At 33.6% G+C, this 15,680-nt stretch overlaps 3 protein-coding genes across 5 annotated transcripts in view; 2 read left to right on the forward strand and 1 right to left on the reverse strand.

Annotated features, from left to right (window-relative positions):
• Nucleotides 1–15,680, forward strand: part of AIRE (autoimmune regulator) — a 178,411-nt gene that overhangs the window by 110,097 nt on the left and 52,634 nt on the right. The gene's annotated exons all lie outside the window — the stretch shown is intronic.
• GIGYF2 (GRB10 interacting GYF protein 2) overlaps nucleotides 1–15,680 on the forward strand; it is a 107,784-nt gene that overhangs the window by 36,265 nt on the left and 55,839 nt on the right. For 2 of the 3 annotated variants that reach the window (XM_081955311.1, XM_081955310.1), the window contains exons 4-7: nucleotides 769–864; nucleotides 3,785–3,899; nucleotides 6,291–6,402; nucleotides 7,554–7,594. In XM_081955311.1, coding sequence (XP_081811437.1) covers nucleotides 769–864; nucleotides 3,785–3,899; nucleotides 6,291–6,402; nucleotides 7,554–7,594 — 364 coding nt within the window. The remainder of the gene's footprint in view (nucleotides 1–768; nucleotides 865–3,784; nucleotides 3,900–6,290; nucleotides 6,403–7,553; nucleotides 7,595–15,680) is intronic. The other variant, XM_081955312.1, reaches the window with a different exon arrangement.
• On the reverse strand, nucleotides 9,639–13,066 carry KCNJ13 (potassium inwardly rectifying channel subfamily J member 13). The gene is made up of 2 exons (XM_081955316.1): nucleotides 12,351–13,066; nucleotides 9,639–11,515 (listed from the first exon to the last, which is right to left on the reverse strand). Exons 1-2 carry the CDS (start codon nucleotides 12,901–12,903, stop codon nucleotides 10,896–10,898), a joined length of 1,173 nt encoding a protein of 390 aa, XP_081811442.1. The 5' UTR covers nucleotides 12,904–13,066; the 3' UTR covers nucleotides 9,639–10,895.

Consider the following 15,680-nt stretch of genomic DNA (forward strand, 5'->3'; position numbering starts at 1 on the left):
TTCTCTTTACTGTCTGAAGATGTATAGGGTTTTCTGTCTAGACTAGATAAGATCTTTCTGTAAGCCATGGAAACTAGCTATTGCAGATGGTTATGGGATTTTTGTCATATTTTCTAAATAGTTTGAAAAGTAAGTCCTCTGTGGCAAGTTTTGAGTGTTCCATTGTTAGAGTGGAAACAGACAGTGGACAGCAATACAGCAATCATGTTCTCCATAAGTTTTCTGCCAGAGAGCTTTTATAATCGTTCTGTGATAACTCTTCTCCTTATTTAAAAACTATTGACTTGGTATACAAATAAAAACAGACATTATATTTCATGGATTGACCATGACCTTATTTCTTTCTTATATATCTGCCTTTTTTCCCAGCAAGTAAGGTTCCTACTCATCCATATTTTGTTAGCAAAGACCACAAAGTAGAAGGATAAGTTGGTTACCTGAAATTATAGCTCTCTGAGTGGCCATCTGTGACGTTACATAATATACCTTTCTCCCTATGGCTTATGTTTTCTTCTGTTGGTTATTCTATTCCCTATTTACCTGCTGTGTTAGTTGTTAAGAACTCAGGAGAAAATAGGAATCACATTGTTGAGATATGCACACTGGGAGCCAGGGGCATGTTTCCCTCAAACTTTCAATTGTTCTAAAATAGTATCAACAAGTTGATGTACAGCATTAAAATCCATATGTATGATGGTGTAGATGACCACTCAAAGTTCTATTGTTACAGGTCTGCAACCTCTCCTTTTTTTTAAATTTCCCCTTTAGATACCCTCAGACCTTCTGGATAAGGAGTTTCTACCTATTCTACAAGAGGAGCCCCTACTACCTTTGGCACTAGTACCTTTTACAGAAGAAGAACAGGTTAGTTTAAAAAAAAATGGGTATTTTTGTGAGAATGTAATGATAGAAAAGTAGATTATTCATTATAGCACATTTAGCACTCAGGTTAATATAAAACATTAACAGCTATAAAACATTTCCTTATTATCATGCATGGTAGTATATACCACATTAATATTTTACAATTTAAAAATTAAATATTCCCCCCATATATTTAAATACATCTACTGTCACTTATCAAATTTCATATTGGCCAATATTAAAATTAAAGAATTGTAAATTATATTTCAAATGTATGTGTTGACCTAAAAAATCTTTAATGCCATTTTCAAATATTCAGAAAATTTCTTGTTTAAACAATGTATCACAGAGTAAAAAATATATGGTAGTTCTGATTTTACATTCATTACATTACATTTAACTCGTTGTATTTAGTCAGTCTCATTCTGATAAAGTACAAGGTAAGAATATCTCTCTCTCTCTCTCTCTCTCTCTCTCTCTCTCTCTCTCTCTCACACACACACACACACACACACACACACTTTCCAAAAATAAGACCCAACCGGAAAATAAGCCCTAGCATGATTTTTAAGGATGCTTGTAATATAAGCCCTAACCCAAAAATAACTCTCTGTTAAGATTGTCAAACAAACACATTTGGTACCATATTTTCCCAAAAATAAGATCTAATTGGAAAACAAACCCTAATGCATCTTTTGAGCGACAGTTAATATAAGACCTGATCTTATTTTCGGGAAAACACATGCAGAGTATATATTAGACATTGTTTATTTCATTTCATTTTTTTTAACCTTTCTGATAACCAACACGATTCACATTTAAATCTGAAGTTATATATTTAACAATAATTTTAGTAATTATAGTACATTATTATCATTTTCATTTTCATTCTGACATTACTGTTAGTAGAAGTATTTACAGGGTAGATGTAGGAGAAGACCCCGGGGGACAGAGGTAAATGTATTCTCCTTTTAGAGTCTTTGCATTGCCACAAGAGATCCAAGTCCATCCCTTTTTGCATTCTGTTGACCTTTATGAAGTGCCAATTTGGTGCTGACCATTAGTTGACCATATTCTTATGTACAGGTTTGAATAAATCTATGCTGCAACTTTACGAATGATCCTGATACTTTGCATGAAACAAAAACACCCAAGTCTGTCTAGAGCAGCGATGGTGAACCTTTACTTGGCTCATGTGCCATAATGGGGGGGGGAGCGCAGGGGGGTCATGCAATGGCGTGCCGCACCCATAATGCAACATGCGACCCCCCCCAGTGCGCATGCGCTCATGAGAGGCACGACCCCCCTCCCATTTTTTGCATACTTTTTTCGCCCTCCCCAGGCTCTAGAGGCTTTATAGGAGCCTGGAGAGGGCAAAAACAGCCTCCCCCGTCCGGCCCCTCCCGGAGGCCCTCCAGAGGCTTCATGGACCTTCAGGAGGCATCCCTGAAGCCTCTGGAGGACTAAAAATGACCCTATGAGCAAACCGGAAGTAGTGGGCTGTGGCCTGGGGGTTGGGGACCGCTGATGTATATGTAACTGTTTCTAAATAAACTTTCTTTATAATTGGATGGTGGTAATTGAATTTTAAATTTTTGTGTGTGTACCCTTATCACTGAATCTATTTTAGATTCAAAGACTCTATTTTAGAAGCTTGTACAATTAGCTGTTTTTATAATTGGCAATGGAAGGAAAACAACCATAAATTTAATCATTTTAATATTGATAAATAATTTGATGTACAGATAATACTCAACCTATGGCCAGAATTGGGATCAGAACTTCATTTGTTAAGCGATATGGTTGTTAAATGAGTCATGCTTGATTTTATGACTTTATTTGTTTTGGTCATTAATCACCATGGCTGTTAAGCAAATCATGCAGCTTCCCTCTTTGACTTTACTTATGAGACACCCCTTGGGAAGATTGCAAATAGTGATCACGTGACAACATTCCCCCCTCCCCCTCCCCCAAAGCTGCAACCATTGTGAATACATGCCTAAGTTTGATCACATGACCAAGGGGATGTTGCAAAGGTTGTAAATCAGGGGTGTCCAAACTTGGGAACTTTAAGACTTGTGGACTTCAATTCCCAGAATTCTGGGAGTTGAAGTCCACAAGTCTTAAAGTTCCCAAGTTTGGACACCCCTGTTGTAAATGTAAAGACTGGTCACAGTTCATTTTTTTCAGTGCCATTGCACCTTCAAATGCCTGTTAATTGAATGGTTGTAAGTTGAAGACTACCTGAGACCACCATTTGGGTACAAATAATCTAGCACTCAGTATTGTTTTTATTTAGTGTTTTAGTCTGTGGAGATTCTCAGTCATCCAGGTCATGGTTGACCTGGTGCTTTTTCAAAAGGCAACTGGACTTTCTTTGGTTTTTTTTTCCCCTTGAAGATGTTTCACTTCTCAAGAAGCTTCTTCAGTTCATAGTTAATGTTTTAGCATTTTTTCTTTCTTTCATTTTTTTAAAACTAAGATTATTTGCATTAATTTCTGATAATGATTAATAGTGGTGATATTAAAAAATTAGCTATATTTTAAGTTTTGCAGTGATTTGCAATTATTAGTTTGTTTTGTATGTTCAATTATTTAATTATTCAAATAATGAAACAATGAATTTTAAATATAATTATGCATTGTGTTTGTTTACTGATATTTTATCTTCTATACACGGCCTCTAATTTACTTTTTTGTGTGTAATAATTTATTTCAACGCTTTAAAGTATTTTTTAATAAAAAAGTTTAATAGTTCATCAGTCATTATTCATTTGCTTTGTCATTATTTCTCTAATATTGATTTGGTGCTTCACTGTATCTTCAGTTGCAGAATAATATTGGAGTCGAGTATGAAATATGATTTCATTTGATGATATCTTCAGAAATGTTTTTGTTACTTCTTTCTTACTTTTGGCAGAGAAATTTTTCACTATCTGTAAATAGTGCTGCTGTCCTACGATTGATGGGACGAGGAGGAGGAGGAGGAACAGTAGTAGGGGCTCCTCGAGGTCGAAGTTCCTCTAGAGGTCGAGGTGAGATTATTTAATAAACAAAATGATGTGTTTTTTAAAGAATTAAATGATATTTTTGCTATAAATATACCATAGATTTTTTTCTGTTTTGAATGAAAGAAAAATGAAAAGTTAAAAATAATAAATATAAACCAACACAGAGAATGTTACCCCAAATATTTGTAATGGAAAGTTAAAAATTTATAATATGCGAAAAAATGAGTGCTATAGTTCTAAGGGTAATTCATAATGTTTCTAGCCAATGCTCAATTGTTCTAATGTACTATTAAACATGTGATCTGTCTAGAAATAAAATGAAATGGCTTTATATCTGGAATGTCGTAAACATATTCCTAAATGCTCCAGTTGTAATGTGGAAATAAACCATTTCTGCTGTCATCGGGTAGCATAGTCACCTAAAACCGGCCAAATGAGGATCTGGTATTCCTGTCGGAGCTGTGCTTATGAGATCTGACATTGGGGGAGGTTTTGATCTTCCCCTTGTCATGATCAGATCCCACCCTGTTTACCATGGGATTCTCTGGCACCACTATCCACTACAGAGAGGCCAGATCATTAGATCAGTCTGCCCCCAGTAACTGATGGACCCTGATGGGTTTCAGAAGGAGATGGGGGGTGTTTCCATTGGTCTGTTGCATGATTAATCTGAAGTGTTGGTCGCCACTTCAGAATAAGATGGTGACTGAGGCCTTGAATCAGATTATACCAATGCAACCTATCCCCTCTTTTGGATCATCCCATGGTTTATGGAAGGGTTTAGGCAGATGAAATGAGAGAAGAAAAATGTAGAATGTTACTGGCATTCTACAGGAGATGAACCTGACCAGATAAGGGTTAAAGCCACTATAAGGCCTACCTTTTGGTGATAAGCATCAGTATTTCCCCATATTTATTTTGTCTGTGGACAGCCATCTTGCAGCCCTGTTTCATGTGACTACCCTCTTGGGTAGAGGGGGCTCAGAGAACCCCTTGCAGGAGTGTGCAGAAGAATGTACTCAGCATCTGCCAAAGTTATTCATATTCTCTCACAGTTGGATGTTGGCCTTGTTGCCGGTCTAGGGGAGATGTCTGATCTGTCTTGCCTGGTTATCTGGAATCAGTTTGAACATATTGGGCCTGTCAAAGTGTACAGGTTTCTTAAGACTCTGAGTTCAGCCACCTGCTATTTTAGCTCTTAAACATGTTAATTTTTATATACTGATATTTTGTTGTACATTGCCCAAAGTCCTCCTTTGAGAGAGATGAGAAGTTTAGAAATGTGAAAACCTGCAAATGCTATGCTGTATGAAGCTGCACTCCTTTTTTGCAGCTTTTAGTGCCCACCCTAAGTATTTAATTGCTGAAATTAGGCAGCAGACTGCCTAATAATAGGAGGACAGCTTCTCTCTAATTTCCAGCAGAAAATAAAATGTTTTCTAAACCATCTAACAAGTCTAACATTTATAAAATGGAAAAGAAATATAGCTTAAAATCCAAGTCCTAATTTCTGTGAACTTGCAGCACCACCACCTTGCTCACTTCAGTCCATAATTGAATCTGCCTACTTCTACGTTAAGGAGTGTTTCTATGATTGATCAGCAACCATCCTCACCCATGCTTATTTTCTTGCCTCTTTCTCTAAACATATTGTGCTCAGAACCACAATTATAACAAAAGATGCTTTATCATTCTTTAAAAATAAATAATAAATGTTACATCAGGTCAAGCAGAAGAAAGTTGATTTCAAAGTTTTCTTTATATGCTGGCATGTTGATGTTGCAGGACTTGGCGTTACTTCCTTGTTTCATCAGAGATAAAAGAATGAGATGGGATGTTTGGTTTGAGAAATGGAAGAGTAATATATTGAAAATGTTTATAAAACTAAAATGGATAGTCATAGTGGGAGAAGTGCTGAGATCTCAGCACTGTCACATTGCCAACACATACTTTTCTTTGATAAATTGTCAGTCATGGCCCAGTGGTTGACTGTCTCTCATGTAGATTAGCTGGGTAATATTGAATTCAACAAATGACTAGATTGAAAGAAAAGGAGTTGAGAGTTCTGTATCTATATGAAGAATATGCAAAGAAATCAATAGACTCTGTGTAGGTTAGATAGGGAATCTATGGCACACTTTCCCAATTTGAGTGCCTTTCAAATAAATGGACACTACTAAGAGCTGAGCCCCTATCTCCAGAAAGCACCAAATTAAGGAAAACTTGTGTAGAAAAATGTAATGGATGATGGAGATGAACTATATTTTCACATCCTTCCTCTGCTAAATTTGGTAGGGACATATAACATTTGTACCTTTTAATATGTCTCATCTCTATATCTTCCAAAAGAATATTTGAATTCAGTTTTGAAAATTGTTAAAGATAATGAGGAAACATTTCTGTTTTATTTTTTAGGCAGAGGTCGAGGAGAAAGTGCTTTCTACCAAAGAAGTTTTGACGATGTGGAAGGTGGATTTGGAAGAGGAGGGGGCAGAGAAATGCATAGGTCACAGAGCTGGGAGGAAAGGTAATTCTAAAATCATATACAGTCTAATGAAATTGTTTGCATTTTTAATGGAGCAGTCCTGGCTGTGCTTTGATGTTTATGCCTCGGTCAGATTTATTTCTAAGAATATATTTCTTAAAATATTAAATCAGAATGTGACCAGTGTTTGTCTCTATTTGTATATATAAAAATACACTTTATTTTATTACAACTTTTGTACTTTTAATGTATATTATACTGAGTAATTTTACTACTGTTCAAATTACAAGTGAAGAAATGAATGAATTTTAGATTTAGAACTGGTAGAAGATGCTCTATTAATAATAAAATTGTTTTGTAATAAAATAGCACTAAGATTCTTACTATTCTCGAGAAGTATGGAATCATGAGGTCCAGATTATTTTGTAAAATATATTGCTTTAACAAGATACAAAATATTACTTAAATAACTATATTAAAATGGAAGGTATTATGTAGTATTGGTGATTTAGAAAATTACATTAAAATATTATTCCTTAGAAATTATATTAGTTATGGTTTTCTGAGGAACATAGATTAGTACTTACTTTCATGTTTATCCAAGAGCATGAACAAGAATTCAACTTGCTAATAGTGTTGGTTCTTGTGTATCCTGGAAATCTACTGTATATTGATATTCAATAAACAGAACAGCATGTTAACTCAAAAGGGCTTTAGATTTGTTTCAATAGTAGATATATCTGTGGCATTGGAAAAATGTCATGTGAATTGGTAGTGCAAAGGGACAAACAATTATGGGAGAACAACATTATGGGAGAAAATAATTGAATCATATATAATTTAAATATAAGGAGAAAAGAGTAATTGGTGGGGAGTTCTGTTCACATTGGTTACATTTGATCTTATAAAAGCATGCAGAAAACACAAACAAGCATGTTATGCATTAATGTGCAGTAAAATGGGATAAATGTATTGATAATATGAATTAATTCTAAGAACCTGTTTAATATAACTAAATATTGAACAAATTGATAATAATGCAAGTGTTTTAATAAGTTATCTCCAGAACGGTTTTCATTATTCTGTCTCCATACATTCTTGGATTTCTAGTTTGAATTTTCTTTTAAGTTGTGAAAATGAAGCATTTCTCCTAAAAAAGCATTCTTGTATATTTGTTTTTCTAATTTTTTTAGAGGAGACAGAAGGTTTGAAAAAACAGGCAGAAAAGAACCAGGTATGTAGGACCTTTTCTTTGAAAACTTTAGAGGTATAACAGTCGATACTCTCTGTAGTCAGTAGTTGTTACTTAAATTCATATATTTGAATATGAAATTATCCAACCCAGGAATAGTTTCCTTATGCAAAAAACCTTTCCATCTGGGCACATATTTTGAAGCCTTCCCAAATTGGGGAGTGTTACGTTTCGAAGCATTTATATAAATTGTATATTGTCATTTGAAAAAAAACCGAGAAGAGTCTGTTTGGGGGACAGAGTTGCACTGATTCTTATTACTGGAGTATGTTACATTCTAGTCATCTCTAAGCCATGAAAGTCACTGGATGACTGTGAGCAAGTCATTCTCTCTCAGCCTGATCTCTCACAGAAGTAATAGCTATGCTAAAAAATAAATAAAAGAGGAAAGGCAAAGGGAGAATACCCTTGAAGGACAACAGGAAGATCCATTACTAAGATAATGCTCAGACAAGCACAGATTGAACCAATTCCAAGAAACAAATTTAAGAAAATATCTCAGACAGCCCCTCCCTAATTTATATGACACTAAAGTGAGGGAGGAGAGAGAAAAGCACATTCATACTTTTAAGGTTCTGTTACTATAGTTCTAATAAAAGGAGTTTTCAACCCATATGGCATTTGTTTGTTAATCAAATATAGAGCTTACAAATATTTTATATATATATATTAATTTGAGAAACTGAACAAAGGAAATATTCAGTTCAACATCTGATTTAAAAAAAAAATCATTCCTAAAGTTTCTAGAATAAATACTGGACCAAGAACCATATTACGTAAAAGATGCAGGAGGATTTTTCCATTAATAATTATACATGAATGAAAGTCAGTACTGGGAGGTCCAAGAATACTTTAAAATCTAATGAATTGTAAGAATTACCAATGAAAACAAGGGGCTGAAATGGAGACAGGATTGCGGGAGAAATTACTGATTTCCTCTTAGGGAGAATGAAAATTAGAAAGAATGCATTCAAGGTAGAGTATAACTGGGATTAGTAAAGCTGATGTTAGAATTAGAATTATCACTTTATGTTTGAAATCTGAATGCCATTTGTATTTGGTAATGCTGAAATTGGCCAACCAAAAGTTTATTTTGTTTTCAACATAAGCACTTTACTACAAAAACTTTTAACAGTATCTCAAATTGCTAATGTTGCATTACAAGAGCAAGTTGCTTTTGTTAACTAATATTTAAATTGTAAAAGACTTTTGAGGCAAATAAAATTAATGCTTCTACTTGAATTTGGAAGCATATGACATTTTATCTGACTGTTTACTTGTAGATTGAAAGTTTGCATTTGTTTTATTGTACATATCTATATATTAGAAATGTAAAATTTAAATATTATAAAATTAGTATAGTTAAGATGGAATTTGATAGAAATTGAGCACATAGATCAAAAGGAAAAGCTTTCATATTCACTACATTGTAGAAGGGAGACAGTTGTTTAAAATGATAGATAAAAAGGTAAAGACAAATGCAATTTAATGAATTTTCAAAGTGATAATTACTATTGCTGTTTGGTTTCTGCATTGAGCTAAGCCATAATCACAGTACTCAGTAAATGAAAAGATTAAAATCTCAGCACAGATAAGGGCAAAATTACTTCCAAAACATTGTAAGAGAACATGAGTTTAGTGGTATATTGTGATGATATTCCAGATTATTTTTTTCTAAAGCATGGTTTGTCATGACTCTCACATCTCTTTTCTTCAATTGTAAAACACATTTTTCCATCCTGAGAATATGGTATGATTACGCTTAAGATTACATACATGAATATCATTAATAACCTTAGTAAAATATTGGACCTCATATGCTTTAAAAACTTAGCAGCTTTGAATTGGCAGCTAATATAATTGTGAAATTAATTAATTGTCCAGAGCCCTACCATGTTCCCAGTGGACCATAGCTTCCATAATTGTCAGGTATAACCCATTCCTTAGATTTGGGAATAAGAATAAGCTTCATAAAAAGTACTTTATAATTGGTAACAAATCGCAACAATAAAACAAATCTCAACAGCAACACCAGTATATACATATAAATACATTTATCCAAGTTCAAGAGCATAAAAGCTAAACTCTTCATAACCGTAAGTTAGAAATGAAGCCATTTGAAAGTAAAACTATTAAAACCTATACCATGTTCTTCTGAGAAGAATCTTTTAATCATCCTTTACATAAAAGCACTTGGAAGTTCTGATTATGCTTTGTAGTCTTTCTTATGTGTGTATACATAGGAATTTATTGACTTCTCCAGCTGAAAAAAAGTTGAAAATCCACCAAATGGTTTTTTTAAACTTAGAAACAGCAACAGTATTAGTTTTGATAAACTGTTCTGGTAATAATCATGAATCAGTTGGCATAACGTCTAATGCTGAAAGTCTGGTAATTAGATTTCATGTTTGCACAATTATTTTGTCAAGTCTAATGTTTATCTGCACTTAACATAGTAATATGAAAAGATAAATAATTGTGGGAAATAGCAGGCCTTTCTGATGACGGAATTATCTTTCAAGACAGAAAAGGAAGAATTATTCTTGACAGAAGAATTATGAATACAGATCAATGTTTCCTATTGTCTGCTAATGTCCCAATGCAAAGTATTAGAGTCCAGTGTGTCTTAAAATTCTTCTCGTTCATTTTCATCACAAAACTGCCTAGGGATGTTGAACTTGTTCTTAGCTGCTGGAACAAAGAGATTTGGCAAATGCTTGCGATTTTCCTTAATAAACAAGCACAGCAGGATTGCAATTTCAGTGCCACAGAAAATACTAGCAACATTCTTCATAGCATGTTTAGGCATCAGCATATTCTGTTGTAACTGTATAGCAAGGAAAGGTGAATTTGAGGTCCTATGGGAACTTGAGAATTTCAGGTGACCATTCTTTTTAGAGGAGATATCTTTAATAAAGTTGTGCCCATTTTTCCATAGTATTTACTCTCATGTCATTTAATTCCTTGAACAACTCTCTGGATTTAACAGTCTTCTATCTTAGGTCAGTGCAGTTTTAATTATAGTCCATTGAATTTGGCAGGAAGTGTTTTTGTTATTGTTGTTTTCTAAGGATTTGTGCAATGGTTCTTGTCCCTGACTTTTTTGTGCAGTTCTTAGTGGCTCATCCAGTACAATGGATAATATGCTCGTTGTTCTGCACATTGTTCTGAAGTCGAAGGTACTCATAGAATAAAACAAACATGAGAAACTAGAGAGGATAAAGACAGCATTGATGTGATAGTGGCATTTCGTTGTGTTTAAAAAGTGGCACACATTCAGAGTTTATTCTGTCATCTGTGTCTCACAGATTTGGAAGCTGTCAATGTGCTGTCCATTGATGCGAATCTCCATTTCAGTCCTTTTTGAACTTTTAGTGTCTGTTGCTGGAAGTTCTGGAATTGTTTTATCAAAATTTTCCATTTTGATTTGATACTCCCCTTTGGCACCACGAGCGAGCATAGAGGCAAAGTGATGATATAATACAATCTCTGATGGGAGATAGGATGTCCTCCTTTGACATGTTTCCCCTGTGCCTTCTTGGGTGGCTGAAAGAAAGACTACTAGCTCAAAGTGATGATGAGCCTCCCTTTGTAGAAGAATGGCTAGAGGACTTGATGGTGTAATAGAATGGTAATATGTTAAGGGAAAAATAAAAAATGGGCACTCTTCAGAAGTTATGCTATCCAAATGAAAATCCACAGTAGTTTGATGCAGTTGACCAGTTTCACGTTCTTCATAAAGAACTGCAGAGATCCGAACACTGGTGAGTGGACTTGGGCGAGTATTAGCCACTTGGAACATTAAGTATGGCTTTCCTTCTTTGTGTGTCACCACTGCAAGATAAGTGAACCGGATGGATAGAGCTCGATTCTTTGGTCGGGCAATTTTTGCTACAAATGCACCTAGATAAAAAGATAATTTAAATATAGATCATGCATGTAGATGCGATTTTTTTGGTGCAGGTTGATAGAAATGAAGCACAAATAAGTATATCATATTATTTGAAGCAGAATAATATAAATATCAATTTTAAATGTTGATTAAAATAGGTTAATATTTATTTTTAGGACAAGAGCTATTATTTCCTATGATGTAATTTTTAAAGCTAATGTTTGTATCATCTCTCAAAAGATTTGTGTTGCAATAAATTTTATTATGATAAATCATTGTTTAATTATAAGTAATATGAAATTTTTATTTTTCTATTTATTGTTTCATTTTATATTATTATAAATGCATATGTGTATTTACAATGAATATATGTATAATAGATAATTACAGATACTGACCAAAAAATATATAGCTATGCAATATAATTTATAGAAAAATGCTTGCCTATATTGCAGTACATACTGGGTTCAAAATAACTCAGTATGTATAACCATCCTTTTAGATTAAAAAAAATGTAGTAAGCATATTTACAGAGAAATGTCTTATTGAACTAAGTAGGATTTACTTTGTTTGTACAGCTGCTTTGCATCTTGTTAGTTTAAAACCATTTAATTCTGTGGGGGCGGACCCCATCTGTACAATAGATAACACTGCTAATTTAAAATCCTTTGTACTATTATTTTACTAACATTAAATGGAAATATAGCTTGTCAAGCTGTTCTGAAAATAATTTTTTAATAGTCAGCAGCACAGCCTTTTCCTTCTTTCTCTTTTCTAACTTCACAACAAAATTTTCATATGAACCACACCATTGAAACACTTAGTTATGAAGTAACATCTATTTACCTGTGATAAAAGCCTCCAGCATTAGACCCAGTACCATTTGTATAGCAAGTAGAGCAATTGCACTTGGACAGTCTCCACTTGGGAACATTGTGCCATAACCGATTGTGAGCTGTGTCTCCAGTGAAAAGGAAAAAGCAGCTGTAAAGCTAGTGATGTACTTTACACAAATAGTATGGTTTTCAGGTGGGGCATCATGATCAATCTCCAGATCTCCATTCAATTCAGCTAAGAAGTACCAGAGAATTGCAAAAACAAGCCAATGGAGGACAAAAGAAGCCGAAAATACCAACATCATCCATCTCCAGCGCATATCCATTAGTATTCCCCAAGCGTCTTTTAAGTATGCAATTCCTTTTCCTTGGGCACCATCCATCTGGAACGTGCTATGCCCATCTTTAGTGACCATCCTTGGGTACCGTTGAGTCAGCAGAGGAGCATTAGGTCTAGTGTTGTTGCCTTCTATTGCTTCTGTCCTCATCTTCTGAAAATGAAAAGTAAAAAACTGTGGGACACTTTGTTTATCTATTTGCATGATGATCAGAGATTCTGACATATTGGCAGTGGACTGGATGCCACATGCAGCTAACCAAGGAAGTTTTAAAACATGCACTTCTGAGAAAATTAATTTTGGAGAGCCAGGTTAGTCACGATGGAATAATTGTTACCTTAAAAAACAAAACAAAACCCTAAATGTCAGATAACTTTTTCAGACTTTAATTTAGAAATGTTAGCCAATTTAGATTTACTTGTGTGTCTAAAAGTTTAGTTCTAAAGTAGAAAAGGAGTATTGCAAGTGTTCATCACCTGAATTAAATAAAGTGTTTACGAAACAAAGTATTTGATAATATCTATTTGTAATATTATAAATTCTGTTCTTTTGGTGGCAATCTTAAGGCTGTCATATCACACCTGTTGCATAAAATTTCCCTCACAAATTTCTATGAGTTTCTGTCTACATTTTCACTGCTTCCAACCATGGTATTCTTATTGTCTAGAATTGTGGTACCTGGGATGTAGCCTCTTCTGCTGAACATACTCAGGCCACTGCTGATGTAAAGCTGTATTAAAAAGGGGACAGAGAATAATACGGAAAATATTATGCAGTTATATAAACTATTAAGAAGTCCTGAGGAAAAAAATGCCAGTGCTAAATTCCATGTCATAAGCTCATTCATATTTTTAAAAGGAGCTCATAAAATTTCAGAAATATAAGAAATATCCAGTCATGGTTTCTTGTTGTTAGAGACTTTGGAATATACATTGTTTCCATGTTGTCATCAGTTGTTCTTTACATGAATGACACATATGCATAAGAAGGCCATGTAAATAAATAGTGTGTGGTACTTAGACACAGTGCAGTGTATAGATTTTGCTCGTGTTCCTCAAAATTAGAGGTTTTGGTGAGGCTAAACTAAATATTTTTAGAAATACTTAGTAACTTGCAAATTACATTGTTTTGCTTCCCCATGGTTACTTCTTTTGAAATATAATTATGTTTAATATTTTGCTCTTTATTTCCCTCTGCAGTGCTAGACTACTCTAGATGCACTCATCAATTGTCTTTTCCTTTTATTCTTTCATTTAAAGAATAGAATAGCTTATTATGAACATAAGCTGAATATAGTTTATCTAATATGTTCATATTTTAAAACTGCTTTAAACATGAGTTTATTCAGTAGATCTAAATTATATTTTAATCTTATATAGAGGCATAATGTGATCACTAATAGATTTAAATATATTTTTATCAATCTTATGAGGAAATCTATGAAAACTAATTCCGCTATATACTAACACATTCTTAAAGATAAGGAATAAAATCCAGTAACTATGCAAAATATAAGCAGTTGCTTAGATGCCATTAATGCCTCATATTGTCATACAGTGCATTTGAAGTCTGATTTGCTAGAATCACAAAAAAAGATTGTTTTACATAAGTGGCAAAGAAGGTTAAAAATTCTGGAATCTGTATTTAAAGAACTGGAATATGTATCCATAAAAGTCAGTGGTCTGTAGCTGGGAATATTGAGGGCAAAACTATGGCCTACTGATAATCTGATGGGAGAATGAAAGTAATAGCAGTAATATTTACTTGTTTGTGATTAACAGAGGAACTCGGAGACTTATCTTTGCAACAACTATATAAAATAAGTCAATATTATTACTATTATATTATAGGTAAGAGCTCTGTATTTGTAGCAAAAGCAAGATTAACAAGTTATGCAATTCACAGCACAGTACCTTTATATATTATGCTATAGTAGGAGTGCAGAAAAACTGACTTTAGAATTGTGCCTCTATTTCATCTGAGAATAAGTTTTTCTATTCAGAAATGATATGAATTTCAAAGTGTTTTAAAATTTTAAAATGTTAACCCTAATTTAACTTTAATGTTAATTTTTATATGTTTTATTTATCAGTTATATTGTACACTGTGCAGAGCCCTTCTGTGAGGGAGATGGTTGGTTTAGAAATATGAAATATGAGTTTATATAGTTTTAAAATTGTAATATGGAATATGGAAATCTTCAGCGAACTAAATAAGCCATCTCCATTAAGTTCTTATCAAAAATAAAGAACAATCTCTACAGTGTGTGTATTGTATTACAATAGATGTCTCTAGCTAAGGCCACTAGGCCTCTTATGCTTTTTGTTATTTTTCATGTGTTACAGCTAGCTAGGACACTTGATAAAAGAGTTTTTGAAACTGCTACTTTGTGACAAGTGTTTGTAATTTTACACCTGAAATTCATCAATTATATTTTAAATTACACCTCTGAATATCACTTAATCTATTAAAATTTGGATCTTCCTTATTTATATAGTAAAAGTATGTTCGGCTTTTTTTAGTAGCTAAAGGTGGAGAGAGAATGAAACTAGTAAAACCCATTTTGAATTAAATTAGCATTAAATTATTAAAATGGGCAGTTTTGTTACTAAATTCACATTGATTCAGTATCTTTCATAAATGTAGAAAAATATATGACGTAATGAAAATTTCAAGATTTTGGTTTCTTTATCTAGCAGACATGGTAGGCCAAACATAATTAAGGCAGATTCACACACTGTGTATTTCCAGTAAACTGCTTCTATAAATTTTGTAGGATCTGGAGATACACAACAGGTCCCTACTAAAATAAATGTTAGTGTATTAATATTTTTTTCATTAACTCCTAGGAACAGTTAAGTGAATTGTGATATTTTAGTGGTCCTGTGCTCAGAAGTGAACAAGGAGTTCTAACGTTCACTTGTGTCCATTTTTGATATTTTCTATCTACCTACCTATCCATCTATCTATCTATCTTTTATTTGTATTGATATGAACTAGGT

This window comes from Natrix helvetica (genome assembly GCF_964273705.1).
Source record: "Natrix helvetica genome assembly, chromosome: 5".
Lineage (NCBI taxonomy): Eukaryota > Metazoa > Chordata > Lepidosauria > Squamata > Natricidae > Natrix > Natrix helvetica.

What these genes read in the sequence shown, in the direction of transcription:
- KCNJ13 (XM_081955316.1), bottom strand. Translation starts at nt 12,903, where the DNA reads ATGTCAGAATCTCTGATCATCATGCAAATAGATAAACAAAGTGTCCCA. An exon ending in GCTGGAGGCTTTTATCACAG is followed by an intron (nt 11,516 to 12,350) that starts GTAAATAGATGT and finishes CTTTTTATCTAG; the next exon opens with GTGCATTTGTAGCAAAAATT.